The sequence below is a fragment of the Phalaenopsis equestris genome, unplaced genomic scaffold (assembly GCF_001263595.1).
Source record: "Phalaenopsis equestris unplaced genomic scaffold, ASM126359v1 Scaffold000259, whole genome shotgun sequence".
Taxonomy (NCBI): domain Eukaryota; kingdom Viridiplantae; phylum Streptophyta; class Magnoliopsida; order Asparagales; family Orchidaceae; genus Phalaenopsis; species Phalaenopsis equestris.
Window position 1 is genome coordinate 124,559 of NW_018164701.1, and position 22,916 is coordinate 147,474.

The following is a 22,916-nucleotide window of genomic DNA, read 5'->3' on the forward strand; positions in this document are numbered from 1 at the left end:
TATTTGTGTGATACAGTCATACAAATGACCTGAAAAATATGAGAGTTTATGTCGTATCGGACGATGACCTCGAAACCTAAAGCGAGTTAGGGCTTAAATTACACAACATTGCTGTGCAAAAGCCTAAACGATAAAGTGAGGATTTATGTCGCGCTAGACAGACTACCTCGAAGTCCTATGACTTATTGTTTAATTATAAGGAAAATGTTTGCTGTTGTGGATCGCCATCCTCCACTTGCTGCTTCTCCGTCGTGCTGCCCACGAAGATTTGCTCTAAGCTCCAAACTGTAGCAACTCTAAGTTAGTTTATGTTTTGTATTTGCAAGTATAATTATTGTTGGGTCTCAATGGTCCTATGTACCTCTTAACATATGTCCTACTGTTCTTTACCCGAGTTTAACAAGTGCATTAAAGTAAATAATGCAATAAAAATAAATAAATTGCAGGAAATTTAAACAAATTGCTAGAAAGTCTGGTATAAAAAAACATAAATGAGTAAATAAAACACGATGTCACGTAGAAAGAATCAGGAGCATGTCTGGTATAGAAAAACATAAATGAGTAAAATAAAATACGATGTCACGTAGAAAGAATCAGGAGTATGTGACTTATATGTAACATTGAGAATGTCCCTAATTGCTAGGAGAATCTGAGTGTAAGACTCATGCTCAAATCCCAGAGCATTGAGTTTCACTGTAGGTTAAGTCATGTCAGGAATTTTACTACTTGATTTAATTAAAAGGAATTTATGAACCACATCTTGGTGTATCCTTATGTCTATCATTTTAACTATCTTATGAATTGAGGTCAAATGTCTAATTTCATCATTCATTTGAAAATTAGGTAGAAGAACTCTCACCTAGGGTGTGCTTATAAAATTTAGGAAGCCTACACTTTAACTTGTGCTTGAAGTGATCTAAGGTGTTTTACCCTAAATTAAGTGTTTTTCAACTAATCCTCAAATATCTTTTAAATGTTTTCCAACTAATTCTCAAATATTTTTTAAGTGTTTTCCAACTAATTAAATAAAAAATTCTCATTTTTGACTTAACCATTATAACAAAAATAAATCAATGGAGGAGGCCGACCCATTTCTGAAAAAGAAATCAACAAAGCAAAAGGGCAAAACCGCAAGTGATTCGGCCTAAAGGCGTTTAAATTTTTTCAAAACAATGATCAAATCAATCCCAAAAGGTGCTTAAAAGCCTCCAAAAATCAGCACTTAAAACTACCCAAATCGATGCATAAAGCCTCAAAATTGTACTAAAACGAGTACTCCACTCTCCCCAAAACAGGGCCAAAGTGCAGTCCAAAACTCGCCAAAATAGGGCCAAACCGTAGCCTGAAACCTTGCCAAAACAGGGCCAAACCGCAGCCCAAAACCTCGCGAAAACAGGGCTAAGCCGCAGCCCAAAACCTCACCAAAACAGGACCAAACCGCAGCCCAGAAAACCTTGCCAAAAAAGGGCCAAATCGCAGCTCGAAACTTTGCCAAAACAGGGCCAAACTGCAGCCCAAAACCTTTCATAAATCAAAACCACTGTGATTTCAAACATTCCCGGAAACAAAATCGTTCAAAGCTTCAAAACAATAAACATTTTAGATTCTCGAACACGAAGCCACCAAACATTCCATACTTTCGAAAGAACCAAAGCTTTTGAAGTTTTTCCAAATTTTATAAGGGGAGCACAATAAACTTTTCAAGGGGTATTTCCAAAATTTTCAAACCGTCACAGAAAACTCTCGCAAATCCCTTTAAAATGAAAACATTGAAACTTTATATTTCCACTAATCAGAACATTGAAACTTTCATTTTTTTTTAACGAAAATAATAAAAGAATTTGCTATAAACAGGTTTCCTTCAAAAGGACCTCCACATAAATATGAAACATCATAAATCTTATAAAAATAAATAATTCCTAGCATGAATCAAGAATATTTCATAAAGAATTTTCATATAAGAAGGGAACCCTTGCAAAATAAACAAGCTAAAAAATCTAAGTTATGTAATTATTGCTCCGGCACAAAACCTGCCATTCTATACCTAAAGACTCCAAAGCAAACTGCAAAAACTTTGAGATTTCAAAGCTAATCAAAAGCAAAAGAAACAGTGGACAGATAATGTCAACTTAATATGCTGTAAACTCCAGTGCTTGGCATTTTAATGGCATGACACCACTCAAGATAAGAAGATGAAAGCACGTGATTCAAAACCTCTGAATTTCCCAATATGAAGCTCTCATATTCTCAAATCATTCTCAGAATGACACCATAAAAAAATTATTATTTTTCAAGATAAGACCTTCAAAGCTCGTAGATCTTATAGACCAAAGCCATACATGTCTCAAATTTTCTTATAGCAACATTAAACTCAGTAAAGTAAAATTACAAGAATCGAGGAATGGAAAAGAACAGAAGAAGGGGAAGGAGTTACTCAAGAGAATAACAGGTTTCCAAAAGGCTCAAACACATAAAACAGAGACCACCAAATGAAGCTACAGAGCTCCAAAATCGCAAAGAGACGCACAACCCAAAATTTTGGCAATCTTCTCTTACACCAAAGCTTCAACAACACCTTTCTCCTTTCTTCTCCTCCCCAAAATTTTAACAACCTCTTCTTCTCTCTCAGGCTTTACCCAAGAGAAACAAAACTCCAAAAATATTTTAAGCATACACACAGGATGAACTAACCAGAGAAAAAAAAAATGGCAGCACCTCCCCCTCTCCAGAAATTTCAGCCATCCCTAAAACCCTTTCCCAAGTGGGGTTTTTATAGCAGAAGAGGGAGGAGGAAGAATACCTGAACTCACCTGGGGGGTGAGCCGAGACTGAGGAGGACGGAAGAAGCGACAAGAATCGCAGAGGCGTGGGAGAGGCGAGCAGAAAGCCGAAGCGCGACAGGGAGTAGGTGGAAGCCTTACCAAAGCTCGGGGGAGGGGATCTCAGGCCGATCCTTCGTGAGGAAGAGGTGGGCCGCTCGGTCGGGTTTCACAAACGGGAAGGGGGACGGTCTGCTCGACCGGGCTCGCAAGCGGGAAAGATTAGGGGCGAGAGGCGTGAGCGAAGGTTAGGGAATTAATAAGGTTTTCTTTTACTTTTTTTATTTTACAATATCTAATATTTAAAATTATCCAATTCGTACGATATTCATCCGTGCACGGAACCACATCAAAATGGGTGTCCTCCCTAGGTAATTCCGACGTTTTGGACGTGCCGACACAATTTGTTTTGTCATCGGGGTCGTTCGGGTAACCTCGTCGACCATCAGGTTAAAAAAACATGTCAACTTTAGTTTTTCGTCGAAATTTCGGGTCGCAATCGATCGTTTCAAAATTTTATTTTAGCTTTTGACAAATAACGGCGCAGACGATGCGAATTGTGGTAATCAAATGTGTTGATTCTCCGAATTGCGAAGTTTGCCCGCACGAATGTGCAAATTGTGCATAAGACAGTTCTAGGGCTTGATGATCCTATAGGGACTCTTTTTGAGTTTCCTCATGTTATTTCAACCTCTTAAGTGCTAGAGACCGATACCGCACATACGAAACTCCAAAAGGGTAGAGAACTATGTTAGATTTCTAAAATGAGGCTGGTCCCATTTCTAAGGCTCTAAGATAGTCAAAGGGAGAACCCTAACGCTAGATCCTAAACCCTAAGAATAAAACTAAACCTCACTAAAAATGAGGTCAACAATACTGTACCCCAAATCGTTGTGTCCTGTCTTCTACTAGAATCACTCCTACAGAAGGGATTCATGTGTTCTTCTTGCTCTCCACGGATTTCACTATTATGCTCGACGGTGATCTTGCTCTGTGTTTTCCGATGTATCACTTGGCTAAGTAGTCGTCGTATATCATCCATGGTGGATTCTTGATCAGATTTTGACAATTGTTTCCTCGGAAGCGTGGTTAGGGTATTGGATATAGGTAAAAGGAGGTGTTAGGGTGGAGGGAGATAAAAAATTTTGTGGGGTGATATTGGGGATGCTCAAAACCCTAGGATAGGAGTACCGTTAGACTAGTTTTGATACCAAATGATACCAAGTTTACCCAAACAACAATGAGAAATGCAGATTTTATTACTGAACTCAAATAAAGATTACAACCAAAGTATCAGAAATAGGAAATGACAAAAGACACAACAAAACTCAAACTAAGGCGTAGGTCGTGTATGGTGGTGTTGTGGCTTAAGGGGGACACGGTAGGTCTGAGGGGTTGGATGGTCGAACGTCCACAAGATAGGGGTGGGTTGGAAGGTAGATGGTGGAGGAATTGCTCCAATAGCGACTACAATAATAGTTGCGAGAGGGTGGCAGATGTTTCGAAGGGGTCCCAGTAGGTGGTAGGTTTCTGAAAGGTGTTAGAAGCAATGTGGTAGGTGGCTTGAAGGCGTCAACAGCTGGGTAGGAGGGACTGGAAGAAACAAATACTCGGTGGGACGAGGTTGAGTGGGAGGCTACTACAAAAAAACAACAAAACAATAGTTTTTTGTTGGTTGCAGCAAATACGACGACGATGAAGGAAAGGTTGTGGAGGATAGGAGAGTCGAGGATAATTACTACCTTGGAATCATAGATAGCCGGAGCACCACTTTCCCCTGGATACATCCTTAGAATGGAAGACTTGGAGATGCTGATAGCTTTCCTAACAGAAAATACTTGAAAAATTTACTAAAACACAAGAAATAAGATATATAATACTATGGTAACTAAGGAGTGGCCCCCATCGGGTGAGCGACAACCCCAAGAAAATAGGAGGGCCAGTTGACCCCTCAATTGTTTAGACCGAGCATTGTGGACCGTACCTGACGCGGTTTCGCTTTGACGTTTGCGGCATGTTCTTTCTTCCATTTAATTCACCAGAGATTTTTTTGAAAAATATTAACTAATTGGGTGCTCTATAGATATATAATTCATCGGAAATATCATTAATTTAAATTACAATAACTTAAGAAAAAGTATACAATATGCAATCTAATTATCACATATAAGCTTTAAAGAAATCATATAACTATGCTTTTCATTTCAATAGTAGTTATGATCATAGAAATTGTTAAACAATTGGATTTTTAGCCCTATTGGAATCTTAGAATGATCGTTCAAAAAGGGAGGATTTTGGCTCTCGAAGCATATACATCTAGATCATGCATGTTCGATTGCAGACATGAGATCAACTTGAAGATATCCTACATTCTTATGAGGCAACTCTGTGATTTGGTTAAATAAAAAATAAAATGTGGTAGCTCAATTTAGCGTATAATCCAAATTTTGATTTATGGTTCTGGAAATCTGTGAATTGCTATCCGCAAAATTATTCTTAAAAATTTAATGGTTGAATGACAAGATCTTACGAACTTCTATTATGATAACAATTCAACTATCAATATTGCATATAATGCACAAAATATGATTGTACTTAACACTTTGAAGTTGAGAAATATTTTATGACGAGAAACTTGTGGCTTAATTTGTGCTTTGTTACTAATCAGAGGTGGACAACTTTTAGACAGTCACTAAAGGATTATTAGGGATAAATTTAAATAATTATTATTTAAGCTTAGAATAGATAACATTCATTTATTCATTTGAGGGGGAGCGTGGACCCTTGAGAAAGCGTCTCTAGACTCGCACCTTGGACTCTGCTTGCATAGGCTTGCTGTTTCATCACTCTTCGATGCCAGCACCCTGTTCTATGAGGTCTCTAAGGCCATGTCGCCAATTCGTGAGAGCTACACAATTGTGCAGGGGAACTTCATGGGTTGTCCACCTATTATAATTATTTCATGGTTAATTTGTATTTCAAAATTTTCTCACGTATTCGAATAAAACCCACTTAGCATTTGTCCAATAACTCTCAAATCCGAGTCTTCTTCACTCATAGTCTCGTGCATAATTGTATGCCCATGAGTGCTTACATAATTCCATATTGAGTTACAACGCCACATATTTTAGCTCTTCAAACTTTCAAACTTTTAAAATCATTAACTTCACATTCTTAAACTTCATTGCTATTGTATTCCTCATAAACTTTCCGCCCTATTACCAATTGTTAGCAAAAATGCTTAACTTTTATATGGAAACATTAATTAGGAGCTAATACAATGAATGAATAAAGCAATCATAAAGAGATCAACTTATATGTGACTCAATTTAAATAAAGCCCAAGTTCAAAGAAGATAAACGGAACTTTGATCCATTAAATGTAAGTCACAAATAGTGTACAAGATAATGACACTTACAATCCTTTCTCAAAATCTTAAGTAGACCCATTCTTTAACACAAATGAGAAGCTCTACATCTATCACGACTAAAAAAAGAGAAGTAACTTAAGAGGGATGATGAAAAAGGATGATTAAACAAATACCAAGAAATTACCTACTCTTTATCTTTCTCAGTAGGGTACCATTATACCCCAGTGCGTTTGGCATGAATTTTCTAGTGTCATTTCTTGCAGTTCTTTTTCTTTCTTCTTCTCTCTTCTTTGAAGTCATCTTTCCATTCTCAACTCCAACCAATTTCCAGTCACTAGAGTCACGCCCAAGTCACAAGACTCCCTACCACCCATGCAAAGAAGGCCTAGTTATAGAGATTGATGGTGGTAGGTGTTAATTTAAAATAATGTTAGAACTTGAACAAAAAATTAGGCATAATCACAAATTATCCTAATGGGCTTTCAAATCACATTTTTATCCTGAAATAAATAATTTTTTTTATTTAAAAAAAAACTATTTTAATTTTGCCTTGTCCTAACAAAGTATACCCCCAAATTTTCAACATTATGGTACTAAATGATACTCAACTCATTATGTGTCCTCGGATAAAAATTGTGGTGTCTTAGATTTCTGTCCTTTGTTTAGACTTTAGATTATTATTCGAACTTCAGACCTAAAAATCAATTAGGAGCTCCTGATACAAAATTTTCTCCACTTCCTCATTTTTTTAGTATGCTTGTTGGATTTTAGTTTGGAATCTGTTACTTTTGTTAAGAAATCTACTAATTGAATAACTTCTCCGAAGTGGGTTATTTTCTACTTTATTCTACTGATGCCATTTTTCATGTCTCTTTTTTTTAATGACTCATCTCAGATTTCTATTGGTTATTTTCTTACCGACTTTGGGATGATCTTGTGGTATTTTCCTGCTTTAGGTGGCATGGAATATGTAAGTATCTCTGTTGATTCCTAAATTGGATTCTAATTTTTTTTTGTTTTTCCCGTCATAATATATCTGCAATCTTTTTCCGCAGGTCTTGCATCATGTGCTATCCATGTATGCAATAATTCTATCTTTGATAAGCGGGCAAGCACAATATTACATTCTTATGATTTTGTTTTCAGAAATAACGACTCCCTTTGTGAATCTAAGATGGTATGGTTTTGGAAGTTCATTGACTTATTTTTGTTTGGTTTGTCCTACTAAACATTTAATGGATATAGGTACTTGGATGTCTATGGAAAGAAAAGTTCTATGCTTTACATTTGCAACGGTGTAGCTTTGTTTCTTGGCTGGCTGGTATGAGAAATTCTATCTTTTAGGAAGTTTTATACTTGAAATATTTTGCTTTCATGTTTGTTTATTATGGAGGGATAGTTGAAGATGGAATAATAAAGGCGAACTTCGTTGGTTAAATGGGATGGATGATGGGCAATGCAAGTTTCAGTTTTTTTTTTTAATTTGCATCTCAACCATTATGATTTTTTTTTTTTGTCATAAGTAGAGCATTAGTGATGTACAACAAAGTATTTTTAGAATATTCAAATATTTTATATTATTTTTGGATTTTTTTAAGTTTATTGTATTTAATTGTTAATATTATTGAAGAATGGTGGAGAAAAAATGTATTCTCTTATTTCTTGATTTTCAAATTACAACTTTTCTCTCCTTATAATAATAAGTAAAGATTAGGTCAAACTTATTCCTACCATTACAACATACCAAAGACACACAACAAACAACAAAAACAAAGAAATACAACATAATAAGAAAGGGATAAATGAGAATAAATTTAATATAGGGAACTTAGAATTCCACACTTCGCCACAAGTTGGGTCATAGATGATGTAAAGATCAAGCGTGGTATTCAAATCAGTGAAGGTGCCTAGAGGTAGAGATTTAGTGAAGACATTAGTTAGAATGTAGATCAAGTGAATAATGTCTTCATTGACTTTCTTAGAGATAAAATGTCTATCAATCTCAATATGCTTGGCCCTGTAATGATATAGAAAATTATTTGTAATACTAATGACAACTTGACTTTCAAAGAACATTCTAATGGGATTGACCGTGGAGTATCACAACTCATTTAGTAATCTTTGTATTCACATTCCTTCACAAATTTCCAAAATGAGTGCTCGATACTCAGATTCTTCGCTACTTCTGGAGACCACTGTTTGTTTCTTACTTCTTGATATGATAAGATATCCCCATATATCTAGAGATGGATCTTCTGTTCGTGAGTTCTCCTGCCCAACTAGCATCAATGTAAATTTCTATTTCAATGTTGTCAGATTTCTTAAATAATAACTCTATGTGGGGTCTTCTTAAGAAATCTTAATATTCTGTAAACCATTGATCAAATATTCTTAATTTAGACTATTCATGTGTTGACTCATTATGCCGGCAGAGTAAGCGATATTAAACCTAGTGTGATAAGTAGATATGCTAACCCACTAATCTTTGGTATCTGTCTTTTTTCATTGGCATCTTTTCACCTCATGGCTAACTTTTTGTTGAAATCCATAAGAGTCTCAGCATGTTTGCACCCCAACATTTTTGTTTCTCTTAATAAGTTTAAAATGTACTTTCTTTGGGATATCACGATACTCATCTTAGACCTGACATCTTCCATGCCATAAAGTATCTCATTGCTCTTAGATTCTTAATTTTAAATTTAGTAGTAGAACCTCTTTAATCTTTTCAGTTTATTTTTGATCATCACCTGTCAGGATCATATCATCTACATAAACAGTGAATATAACTTTCTTACCAAATGTGTATGCTTTATGAACAACATATGATTTGTTTGGCATTGGATGTACACATTAGATTTTTATAGTCATGGTAAACTTGTCGAACTAAGATTTTGGAGATTATTTAAGTTCATAAAGTGATTTTCTTAATTAACAAATTTGATGTTTATTTGAGTCATTTTCTAGTCTTATTAGGATCTCCATATACACTTATTCCTCAAGGTCTCAATTCAAAAACACATTTTTAATATCAAGTTGATGTAGTTCCCACTCATTGCTCACTGCCAAGGAAAGAACTCTTACAGTGTTTAACTTGACCACTGGAGCAAATGCTCTTGATAGTCTCTCTTAAGAATGAATGAAACCTTTGGCCACCGATCTTGCCTTGAACCTCTCAATGCTCTTATCTGCTTTGTACTTGACATTGAATACTCATTTGCATCAAACGAGTCTTTTATCTGGAGAAAACTTTGTAAGGGCCCAAGTGCCATTTAGATCAAGTGATTGGATTGCTTTTTTAACGGCCTTTTTTTCATTTTGAACTATGATGAAATGCTTCATGAATAAATTTGGGTATTTGCACACTATCATGATTATATTAGAATGCTTTCTAAGTTGATGATAACTTTCTATAGGCAACATAATCTTAAATGGAATAATTTGTGTAACTTTTCGTGTCTTCTCCATTAAATTTTACCTCTCTTAAAGCTCAGAGATATGTGAATTCAGGTTTGGTTGTGAACAGTCTCGTGGATGCGTGTTGTCTTGATCCTGCTTGGTGGATTTCTTTCTCATCGTATACACACAAAGTTCCTTATTGTCAATCTCAGGATGGATGTTTTCAACTGAGGGAATTTTGGAGACAGGATGGTTAGAGGGAAGGAGAATAAGTCCTGATGACTCTAGAGCAGTGTGAGTATCTAGAGTAGTGTCTCAAATCTAGTATTCACTCGTACTCTCCTTCTGAAGATCAGATTTGAGGCTGTAGGGCTGGTTTTGCAAAGAGAATGTAACATCCATGGAGTTATAATTTTTTTTATAATGGAAGAATAACACTTGTACTTTTTTTATTTTTAATGGAAGAATAACACTTGTACTTTTTTTTGTTATAAACATATTCAAGAAAGATATATTTGATGAATTTTGAGTCAAACTTTGTGATGTTTGGTTAGTGAATTTGAATAAAAGAGATACAACCAAATACTTTTAGGAAGATTGAATGAGAACATGATGGTATTTTCCAACACAATATTGAGAGGGGTTTTGAATCTAAGGACCCTACTTGGTATTCTATTAATAAGGTAAGCGGTTGTGAGCACATCTCTCAAAATTTTTTTGGAATATAGTGAAACAACATTATAGATGTAGATACCTCAAGGAGATGTCTATTCTTCCTCTCAGCTATTTCATTTTGTTATGGAGTTTCAACATAGGAACTCACATGAATGATATTGTTCTTTGCAAGGTAGGGTCCAAGGATAGAGTCAAAGTATTCCTTTGCATTATCAGTTTTGAGAATCTGAATTTTACATTAGAATTGAGTGAAAATAATGTTATGGAATGATTGAAAGATTTGTGTATTTTTGTATTTTTTCTTTATGAGAAATATCCAACTGGTTCTAGTGTGGTCATCAATAAAGGAGAAACTATTTGAATCTATTGGCGATTTTCAATTTTGATGGTCCAAAATGTCACCATGAATGATAGAGAAAAGATGAGGGTTTGTATTGAAACATATGAATGACAAGGCAAGTATATTTAGCCAATTGGCATGTTTGATACTGATAAAATTCTGCTTTTTTAATAAAGAGTTGAAAATATAATTTTGTAATATAATGGATAGTAGGATGATCCAGACGACATTGTCATAATAAAACTCGAATTTCAAAAAACTCAGACACAACAAACTCATGAAAATGATAAGTGGATAGTGGATAAGATACTTGTGTGTTGAGAGAAAAACTTTCCTTAAGTAGGTATAGACTTGATGTAATTTAAAACTGCCAATCACCTTCTCCGAATCTAACACCCGAAATTCACAAAAATTAGATTGAAATTTAGTAACATAGTTCAAGTAATGGGTAAGCTTGCTAATCAAAAGTAAGTTGTAATGTAATTGGGGAACATATAACACAGAAGAGAGCTGAATATTCTTGGAGTCTTTCACTTTTTTCCCAATAATCCTGAAGTGAGATCCATCGACAAGTTTAACAAATTTGTTGTTGGTGAACTCTTTGTATTTTGTGTGAGCATGAATATCTCCAATCATGTAATCAGAAGCATCTCAATCTATCATCCAAGTTCAAAATTTTTCATTGTTAGCTAGATAAGAGGATGACATGATACCTTGGTATATCATCAAGCTGGTAAGCCGCTCAGTTGTGCTTGAAAGAAGATTCCTCAACATATCCAACAGTTTCTTAATGAAGGGGTGAGAGTTGGTCGACCCTCCAAATGAAGTAGCAACATGGGCCTTACTGTCTTGGTCTTTCCTCCATTGTTTAAGTTTCTCAATTTGGAAGTTTTTCATATAATTTTCAACACTTGTATTTTGTTTGACCAAGTTTCTTGTAATGTTCTTGATACAATTCAAATTTACATTCTTTTTTTGCTTTAACCCTCATTTTTTTCATTATTTATCATAATTCTATGCTTGCGAAAGGCTTTTGTAATGTTTACAGGATATAAGTGTGGAGCATAAGTTGGGGAGCAAAAGTAGGCAATTAGACGAAGTAACCACGACGCCCTCCCCACTAGAAGCAACGTGCTTGCGCCCAAAACCGCATGCTCGCGCCATTCCAGACCGGCATGTACACACTAAAACCCACTGCGCCTGCGCCTACTTCCAGAGCCTATGCTGCGTCTGTGCCTCTTCCCAATGCGCTCGCATTTCGACACAGTTTGACAAATTTGGCATGATTTCTTGCTATTTTGGTGCCCTTAGTACACACTCACACACCCACACGTGTGCGTGTGTGTATCTGCGCGCATATATATATATGTATGTATGTATATTAGTTCATATAATATATATATATAAATACACACATATATATATGAACTAATATACATACATACATATATATATATATGTGTGCGCGTGTGTGTATAAGATGTCAAATAAGACTTAGGGTAACTTCTGGTTGAGGATTGGCTATTTTTTTGAAGGTTTGGAGAGAGTTTTAGGTATTCTAAATCAGGCTCTAGGGTTTCTCTTCCTTTTTCTTTGGGGGAGAAATTCACAGGGTCTGTGCCTCTTCCCAAAGCTCCCGCACTCCGACCCACAATTTGACAAAACTGGCACAATTTCTTGCTATTTTGGTGCCTTAAGTACACACACGTGTGTGTGAGTATGCGCGAGCGCACTCACATATATATTATATATGTATATATATATGTATATCTGTATATATATATATATATATATATATATATAATCAAAAAGCCGTAGGACTAATATATTAAAGAAGAAAGGTACATATAAATTGTATGAGGGCCTAAAAGAAGATCCAACTCACGCAATACAACACACAAAAGCTCTATAAAGCAAAGTGATACATAAAGATAAAAAACCAAAAAGCCACCAACGGGCGCAAATGTTCTAGGGACGTCATAATTTAGTCCTCTTTCTGCCTCTAGTTCTCGAAAGGGAGCCGAATAACAAATTAGTAAGGTGCGTATCATTACTCGAAGTAACAAAAATATTATCCATCAGATTTCTGAGCTCAAGTAGGTCTCCATTCTTCTTCTTCTTCCTCCTGGATGTGTAGCCCTGTCATTCCTCATCCGAGAATTGACTCATCTGATCAATGAGTTGGTCCAAAGGTGGCCGGGCAGATGTAGACCGTTGCACATCATGATGCCCATGAGTCTGAATAACATTGATATCTTTCTGGACCTGATGAGGCGGTAGTGAAACAACATAAGTATTTCCACCTGTAATATCAGTGATAGGTTCTAGGGCAGATTGAGTTTGAAGAATCTCCCTCGCCTCCACGATAGGAGATTCCAAAGATGGGGAAGCTACAACATTGTGTGGAGACTGAATGATTGACATATTGCTTGCGGGCATAGTGGTGTCTTCAGGTGTATTTTTTTTATGATTAATGTTGTCAATAACTTGGAACTGATGAGGAGATGGAATCACTGCCGCTAGCGGAACACTTTGTTTTTTTGGTCTAAGGTGGAGGTGTAGATGATGACATTGAGAACTGGAGTAACTGAACATACGACAGTTCGAACAATACGAACAAAAAGACTCAATCTCTACCTTCTGCCAATATCCATGGTGCTGTGCGCCCAATCAGATTTTCTCAGAAGCGGAAGAAGTAATGTCTCTTTTAACAAGTACTCTGGTTTCAGATGGACGAGAAATATTAAAAGTAGGAATGTCCGTCTTAAGTGGCTTACCATAAGCTGAGGCAATAGAGTTCAACACTTTTTGAGAAAAATAATGAAATTTAAGATTAGGGAGGCTAATTTAAACTAGAATGATTGGTGGTTCCGTCTGTGGGTCAAAATCCACAAACTATTTCAGAATCTTCATTGCGTTGTCATCAATCCAGATTATTCTTCCAACAAATAAACACATGTAATTTTCTTCATTATTAATTTGAATAATAATATGTCGCACATTTAATAGTCTAATTTTCCAGTCCCCAATAATGTGCATAAGTTCAAATTCCTTACGAATAAGCTTCATTTTGGGATGACCATAAAAAAACTTCAAAAACTTCCCAACCAAATTCAGGCGACAGGAGGAAACAAGTTAAATACCTTCAGCTTCTGTGAAAAAGATGACAGACTTTTCATTCTTCCTACTAGGTTTCTTGATGTCTTCCGTCCACTCAAACGAAGGAGGAAAATGGGACAATTTAGATGTACCTGAGGCTTGGACACTTGTAAGGGAAACTACATACGATTTGTCTGAAGTCATCCTCAAAGATAGAGATGCGGCGTTAAGAACAAAGAAGAAAGCTGCTCTGATAAACAAAAGAAAAATCGCGTCGAAACAGCCGAAGCTGAAAAGGAGAACATGCTGTAAGACGAGACGAGCAGCAGAGGAGCCGCAGAAATCGTGAGCTATACCCGCGAGATGGGAAGACGAGCCACAGAAACCTCGAGCTGTACCCGCGAGACGGAAAGACGAGTCGTGGAGCCAGGAACTCACGAGCTGGGAAAGCTCGCGAGACAGGTTGACGGGAGACGAGGCACATCTTAGAGCCGGGAAAAACTCGCGAGACTGGAAGACAAGGAGATGAAACGGAATCAGGCGCGAAGATGCCGGAGAAGCAGCAAAGCCGTAACAGTTGCTAGGGTTCGCCGTGAGGCGAAACTCTAACAGAGCCAAGCGGGAAGGAAGACGATGCTATATATATATATATATATATATATATATATATAATAGATATATATATATATTAACGCCCAAGGGTTAATTTTATTGAAATTGAAAAGATACATAAAGGTTGTATGAGAGGACCCAATAAAGACGCCATAAGCATACGATACAGATATTAGCATCCTAAAAAGGATAAGACATATATAAAAATCTAAAATTCAAAACTCGCATAAAACAAGTTACTAGGGACGATGCCTCTGCCTCCGGGTCTAGGAGCGGAGCCAACTAACAAATTGCTAAGTATCGTGCCATTACCCGAAGTTACTAAAGTATCATCCATTAAGTTTCCAAGCTGGGGTGTGCCTCCATTCTTTTTTTTTTCTTCCTAGATGTGTATACCTGTCATTCCTCATCCAAAGATTAGCTCATCTGATCAGTATAGTCAACAGATTATCGAGCATGTAGAGTAACAACATTCTCATTCTGAAGAGATGGTAAACATGTCTCCTCAGCACCTGTTGCTTCCTGAGGATGTGGAGCTGCAATACTATCCTGATTATAGGACTGAAAAATATCCTTTGGAGGTAAGGATCCTACAGTATTGTTTTCAAGAGTGATAGAGATTGTAGGATGCCCAAGTAAATCATCTGTCAATACATCAGTCGGAAGAACAGAAACAATATTGTCTTTGATAGTGGGAGGGAGAGGTGACATCGTGTCAACCAGTGTTTCAATAGTTTGTGGAATGCACTCGAGAGCGGAAGAAGACAGTTATGAAGTGGGGAAGATCCAGTAGCATTTTTACTTGGAGGTTTTAGATTCGGTTGCAACTGATAACATTGAGAAAGAGAGTGTCCAACATACGACAGTGGGTGCAATAAAGAGGTATCTGTTCAAGTTCTGCTTGCTGCCAAAATCCCTAATGTTGTGTGTTAATCCATATCTCTCCCGAAAAAGGTAAAGTAATATCCCGTTCTATCAAAATTCTGGCTTCAGAAGGCCGAGGCAGATTCACTGTAGGCGTATCAGTTTTGAGAGGTTTATCGTATACCATCGCTAAAGCGAAGAGGAGCTCTTGATCGTAAAGGTGGACCTTCAAACCTGGAAAGCACAACCAAACAGGAATGGTAGGAGGTTCAGTACGAGGGTCAAAATCCATCGTCCATTTTAAAACCTTCAGCACCTGGTTGTCTATTTGAAGGAGTCTTTTCACAAACAAATGAGTGTAGTCTTCATCATTTGATAATTGAATGAGAATGTGCCGACCATCCAATTTACCAATCTTCTAACCCCCTTTCAGCTTCATTTGCTCAAAATCCTTTCGAATTAGCTCAAGTTTTGGATTTCCATAAAGAAACTTACCTACTAAGAACAGTCGGCAGGGCGCAGCTAGGGTGGAGATATCGGCCTCTATGAGAAAGATTGCAAGTTTGCCGTTTTTACGTGATGTTTTTTTGAGAAATTCGGTTTCAACGCCAAGAGCAAAAATATCGTGGTAATGTTGTCGAAACATATTCAAAAGAGGGGTGAGAGCAGGGTTATCACCGGCGAGTGCGGCGGCTTACGAAAGAACCATTGAGGCCATCACCTTGGCCGGTGTCAGTCACTCCGTGAGGAAATATCGCAAAAGAGGGGCGAGAGCGATAGACAAGAACGCTTTGCGAGCAGAGCAGCAGCTCTTCCGCCAGACCGAAATGACGCGAGGACAGGCGTCGTGGACAGACGAGGACGTCATCTGGAAAGAAATGCGAAAAATCCATCTTGCCTCGTCGTCTGGAAGAAGACACGTGTATGCCGTCAGAAAGCAGTGCAACGACGCGAGCACCAACGTCGACGAAGACGAAGCAGGGAAATAGAAACGCGAGAGAGATCCGTGTAGTAGGAAGCTAAGGTTCGCCATGTGGCGAAACCCTAGCAGAGGGGAACAATGACATCCATATAGCTGAACAATATATATATATATATATATTGTGTGTGTGTGTGATGAAGTAGAATATCAATAATGAAAAAATAGAATAATAATAATAACGGATGTCAAGTAAAACTTAGGGTAATTTATGGTAGAGGATTGGATATTTTTTGATGGTTTGGAGAGAGTTTTAGGGATTTTAAATCAAGCTCTAGGGTTTCTCTTCCTCTCTCTTTGGGGGAGAAATTCATATGGTTACTTTTATTTTGAATTTTGAGAGATTGTGTTTGAGAGAGGTTGAGCACTGTTGTGTGAGGACGACTGTGGAGAGTTCATCATTGTACGTCAAGGACATGATGACACTTGGCTTTGTTGTGAGTTGGTACTTTCTTGCACCTATTTTCTTCCATGTTATCAATGAAATACTTCATATTTTTTTCTCATGTTTCGTAGCTAAATCCTCTTTCATGCTACTATGATGTAAGGATATGGGTTTTCTCTTTGTTTTCAATGTGAGTTTTTCCTGTATATGATTTATGCACGTTGAATTCTTCATGTTGATGTGTTTACTTTTTTATCGTTATTTACATATAATTTGATCAATTAGGATGTTAAAATGTCTTGTGATCTACTTCTTACTGTTGCCTAGTGAAACAAACAATTGAACTCACGATAGACTTATGGAGTAGACATATTGTCATTAGGAAATTACAACGTAGACCAGGAATCCTAGAAATCCTAAAAAACATTACGCGGTTAAGTTCTTTTTTAACTGTAATATGTATTTCAACTCTTCTTATGATCTAAACAAATGTTAAGGAGAATTGTGTCCTTGGTTTTCAATTATCGTGCAGGGAACTCATAGAAAAAAAAACATAGATAAAACACTATACAAGTATCATAAAAACATGAGCCTCATCACCTCTGAATGACTCAAAATTGTTATCTTTCTGTTATGCTAGTGCCAGTTGTGTTTACCACTATTTTAGGATTGTTGGGATTTTTTTTTTGCACTTATATCACTTCAAGTTAGATTCAACTGTATACTACGCTAGCGCTTTCTCTGTTAAGAATATTTTGACTATATCATCATGAGATCGATGCAAAAACTATTTATCCATATATTACTTGATCGACATATCTGCTTGCGTGATTGACCGACTTACCTCATAATAATTTCAGGTGTCAAATTTTTTACAATGTTGTTAGGAATATGAGTCAAATTTTCTTATGTTAATAGAACTTTAGTTGAAACACTTAGTTTATGTTTGAACTATATCCTATTTTCCTAATATCTGCATTTTTTTTTGTTATCATTCTACCATGTTATTGTTTTTGAAAAACACAAATCTAAAAAAATTACTTGCATCTTTATTTCTGTTTAAGTTATTTCATATTTCCTATTTAGGTATTGTGTTGTCCTTGCGTTTCTCTTTTCTATTTTTTCCATTTTTCGATTTTCCTGCTTTAGGATAGAGTCACCCTTTGCATTCTTGTCATTGCATGTGTAGTACTTTAGGTGAACTGTTGTCATTTGACCCTGAAATTGAAAAACATTGAAAAATTTCAAAACCTTTAAAACCAATAAATTCTTGGAGATGGCAGACCCTTGGGAAAATTACATGAAATATCTTATGGAGTATGTCAGTCTATCGGTAGAGGGAATTCACATGAATATCCATTACCCTGTCATGGAAGCTAACTCATTTAAGTTGAGAGCTGTCTAAAACAATTAGTTTGAAGGAGCACTCACTAAAAATCCAAATCTACACCTGGTCAAATTTCTAGGACTTTGTGTCACTTTCAAGTTTAACAATATCCCAACGATGCTATTAGAGTAAGATTTTTTTCCTTTTCACTTGGGGATAAAACCAAGATGTGACTCATATCCTTAGCACTAGGATCCATCATCACATGGACTGACTTTTCCCAAAGATTCCTAATAAAGTACTTCCCTTCTTCTAAAACTGCTAAACTAAGAGGAATAAATCACATCCTTTACCCAATTAAATGAAGAGTCAATCTATGAAGTTTGGGAGAGGTTCAATGAGTTGCTTAAGAAATGCCCCCCATCACACTCTGCCTGATTGATTGATTATCAAAATTATTTACAACGACATGATAGGATTCTTAAGGTTTGTCATAGAAGCTTATGGGGGGGGGGGGGGTTTTAATTCTAAGTTTTGGGGGGGGGGGGGATTCTAATGTCTAAACCATTTGATGATGCTTACGAACTAATTGAAGAAATGACCACTAGTAGTTTTCAAGGACTATTTGTGAGAACCACCTCGAAAAAGGTAGTTACTGTGCATGAGACCGATGTTCTAACTATTCTAACATCGCAAGTGACTATCATTTTTAGGAAAATAGACAACTTTGGGTTGAACGCAGTACAAGGATCCCTATCAAGTGGGGATGATTTATGGACCAGTAGGAGATCCGAGCAGTATTGCCTTGGAGATTGTGAATGCCTTAGGTAACCAGTTCAACAATCCATATTCCAACACCTACAACCTAAGCTGAAAAAGACCTCCCTAATTTCAGTTGGAATAATAACAACCAGGGGCAAGAAACTAGTAGTGGGGGAACACCCAAACAATCCCTATAGGAAATTGGATCCATCAAAACAATAATAAACAGAGATAGACCTACCGACATGGATTTACCTCTAATATCCAGCCTAAGGATAAAAAGTCTCTAATGGAGGAGTTACTGGTATAGACGGAGAATTAGTTACAGAGTCAAGTTGTAGCCATAACGAACATTGAAAATTAACTTGGATAGTTGGCAAATTCAATGAATAATAGACCTCAATGGACGCTCTCCAGTAACACAGAGGTGAATCCAATAGATTAGAAGGTGGAGCAGTGTCAAGCCATCAGAGTGAGTATTGAGATGGAGGAAGAAGATACCCCTAGAAAGGAGAGTGAACCTGTAGAGTTAAGACTTAGAGCCCGCAAGCCTTATTGAAAAATTGACAGTTGATTTAGGGAAACCTGCCTCAACTCCTCATATAGGACACGAGAGAACATCACCACCATTTTCTTAAAGACTTCAGAAGCATAGGAGGGGCCAATAGATGTCTGAGGTTCTAAAAGGTCGTCAATAAACTCACTATTATTATCTTTTATGCTAAATCCCTAGAACGGATGTCAAGTTATCTAGGGTTTATGAAGGATGTCTGAGCCAAGAAGAGGAAACTAGGAGTTGATGAGATGTCCCTGATTGAACAGTGTAGTTCTATTCTGCATAAGTAGTTGCTAAAAAACTTGAAAAACCCGGTAGTTTCACCATCCCTTATGCCATATGAAAGAGAATAAATGATCAGGAAGTGACTTTTGATATTCTGAGATCGATTAAGTTTCCCCAAGACTCTAGAAATGTTCAGAGCCGTAGTACAGATGTGATGGTAGGGTTAGTTGATAGTTGATTTTCCAAATATGTAGGATTGAACCCCAAAGAGCAAGCTTTGATTGATGAATTTTTGGGAAAATGACTCATGATAATTTTTCTCTTCATATTGTGGTGAACTCCGGAGTTGTTAGGGAGATCGTCGAGTTTATGGACTCCACTTGACATTGTAAGTCTGTAGGACCACCCGTAATAGCCCCTGTGATAGGATTAAAATTTTTTCTTGAGCAGAGATAGTGTTAGGTTTTAAGGAAATCCTTCCCTGAGCCCCTCATAAGTTTTGTGAACATGAATAAGCTTGAGAACTTTTTGAAACGTTTGAACATAGGGGTGAGGAAGAACATCTATTTCTCATAAGAGTCTAGAGTAGGAATACATTTTATAATTTTGGAAACCCTCTAGGAAAGTTACAATTTAGAACGATTGATCAAGGATTACTAAGAAGATAATTTGATCCTGGAGAATCCTTTTAAACTTGATCTGATCTACCATGTTCTAACCGAGGACTTTAATCCAAATGCTATCTGAGGAGGCAACCAAAGCGTTATTCTTTGATTTGAGTATGTTTTGTGTATTTTTCGTAGCATTTTGTTTTGAATTTTCTTTAAATTTGTTTTTTTGTTAGAATAAATGTTGTGATGGTGAGAGTCCTTTCCTGTTTTTTGATATTTGATCTCCATTATGTGGAATTTTCTGTGATATGTTTTATGGTGCCGTGTTTCATGTTCATATTTGCGAACCATGCTGTCCTGTTTTGCCATGTTGTACCCCGTTGATACATGCAATCTTCATTCCATTGTATTGTCTCATATGGCATGTATAAGATAGAAAACATGTTTCTATACATTTGTCTTGGAGTGATTCACATATCTAAGTGAAGACTGTCTTTCATTATAGTAATTCATGATAGAAACCCTGGTAATGTAACTCGATTATATAAAGTTTTCATTAAAAGAGAGATTCATTAAGGGGGATTATTGAGCCTTTGTCTTTAGTAACTTCTATTTGAACCTTAAAAATCTTAGAACAATTAAAATGCTATGATTTAATAAAAGTAACTAATTAGGGACAATTAAGTCTTTTAATTTTCAACTCATACAATTTAATGATCTTAACTTTGAATGAGTTTTGATATTCTGGAATTCTTGGTGAGAAGTCTTTGAGGATTAGTAAGTGAGAGAGATTAAATATTCAAAATTCTTATAAGGTTTATGTTCAACCAGATATAATAATTCTTAGTGAAATTAAATATAATTGTGAGTCAGAAATGAAGAAAACGAAAAAGGACATATAAGGCTCTAAGCTAAAAAGAAAAATCAAGAGAAAATAAAATGCCCCGTAATTTTTGAGATGAAGCTTGAGATTGAGCATGAAATGCCAATAATTGTTGTTTAAATCATCTCTTAATTCATAAAATTTAAAGCTTATTTGGCGGAGGTCCGACATATTATCTTTAGGAAAAGTTAAGGATTTAAGAATTATTTGATTAAGAATTAATTGACTTAAAAATATCATTGGGACATGAAAGTATTACAATTACAGTTCATTAAGGGCCAGTTTGGCATAGCTTATCGACCGTATTTGCGTTTTCAAAACGCCGCCTTCTCGTTTGGTTTCTCTATTTTCGGTGTGTTTCGCGATACATGGGTCTGACTTTCTGATAAACGCCGACCTTGGGTTCTACTCCGCGACCCTCGGTTGGAGTTATTTTCTTACCTCTTTGCCCTCGTCACATTTGCCTTCATCTCGTGCCCTAGGTGCCTCTTCGATCCTCTCCTCTACCCTCATCTCGTGGCTTTGATCGCTCCCCGGCTGTCTCTCTCACACGCCTCTCACGCGTATCTCTCTGACGCGTCTCTCTCGATTGATGCATTTCTCCTCTCTTCCTCTCTTCCTCTCTGCGATGCGTGGTTGTGGTGCTCTGTAAGTAATATTATTGCTTTTGTTGTGGTGATTTTTGATGGAATGACTTTTCTATTAGTAATACCATGCTCTTTGTGGAGAATTTCGAAGGAATGACTTTTTTATATGATTTTTTGACTTTCTCCTTTTTTCTGTTTGTAATATCATACTCTCTTGACTGTTGTCTTTGGTTGGATGTTGGACTTGTTTTGATTATTCTCATGGAAAACTTTCATGTATCTTATGAAACATAAGTGGCTAGTAATTGTCGATTTCTGCTGGAATTTGGGTGGTCTGCTCGGGGTTGGGTTGTGGCTTTTTTTTTGGCTGGATTGTTGGAATTTATACTTTCTTTTATATTTTCTTCAGAGTTATTGTTGGTGTAGAATTATTATAGTGACACCAATTGCTTTAAAATTCAAGATTTTTTTTGTTCATTTGAATGACAATACTACTGGGCCAAAAGGTTAATGCTAGTAGTATACAACAGATTTTTTTTTTTTTTGGTGAAACTCAAATAAATTGTTAGATTCACTGTTGCTGGTGGTTGGGTGTTGGTGATGGTGGTTTGACTTGGGTGTGTGTCTCTCTCTATTTTGCCTTCAGTTTGGTGTTGGTGATGTAAGTTGACTTGACATCTTGATACTGCATTATCTAATGACAAGTAGTGACTGCTAAGAAAAGCGAGGACTTAATTAAGGTTGTTGGGGGTAAGTGGAGTAGTTACTGTTTTATTTGGCACATGAGCTCTTTGGCTTGATGCGAGCCAACCTTCTGCATGGTGGGAATGATTGGATGTGCGGTTGTTTGTTTCTTGTAACTTTTGATGATATCCTTTGGTATGTTTGATGTGTGGGCTTTGGCTTTTTTGTTGATGGTAATGGTGCAATTTGGATGTGAGGGATTGCCGGTGTTGAAAGGGCTCTTGTAGATATGCATTTTTTCTTTGGGCTGTGACACTGATGGTGGTGGTTTCTGCCTGGTTGGTGGCTGTCTTAGGACTGGGTTGTGGCTGTGTGGCTGTCTTAGGACTGAGTTGTGTCTGGTTGTTATGACTCAAATTTATGTTATTTTTCTTCTTTAAACCTCATTTTTTCCCCTTATTTATTATGATTTTATGCTTGTAAAAAAATATTTTTGTCATGTTTATAAGATACAGGTGGAACACAATTTGGGGAGTGAAATGGGGCAATTTGGCTAAGTAACCATGCTACCTCACGGTAAGAACATCGTGCCCGCACTAGGTGTTCGATAGCGCGACACGCCTGCACCTAAAATAATATGCCCACGCCACTTTTGAAAGGCATGCACATGCCAGAACGCAGTGCTCCTGGGCCAGGAAATGGCGCGACCGTGCCAACTTCCAAAGCCTAAGGTGTGCCTGCG

The 22,916-nt window shown here is 36.8% G+C and overlaps 1 protein-coding gene across 3 annotated transcripts in view; it reads left to right on the forward strand.

The window, feature by feature from the left end:
• The window catches only part of LOC110024585 (transmembrane protein 56-B), a 65,758-nt gene that overhangs the window by 28,284 nt on the left and 14,558 nt on the right, over positions 1 to 22,916 (forward strand). For all 3 annotated transcript variants that reach the window (XM_020724632.1, XM_020724633.1, XM_020724631.1), the window contains exons 5-7: positions 7,085 to 7,159; positions 7,245 to 7,366; positions 7,435 to 7,510. In XM_020724632.1, coding sequence (XP_020580291.1) covers positions 7,085 to 7,159; positions 7,245 to 7,366; positions 7,435 to 7,510 — 273 coding nt within the window. The remainder of the gene's footprint in view (positions 1 to 7,084; positions 7,160 to 7,244; positions 7,367 to 7,434; positions 7,511 to 22,916) is intronic.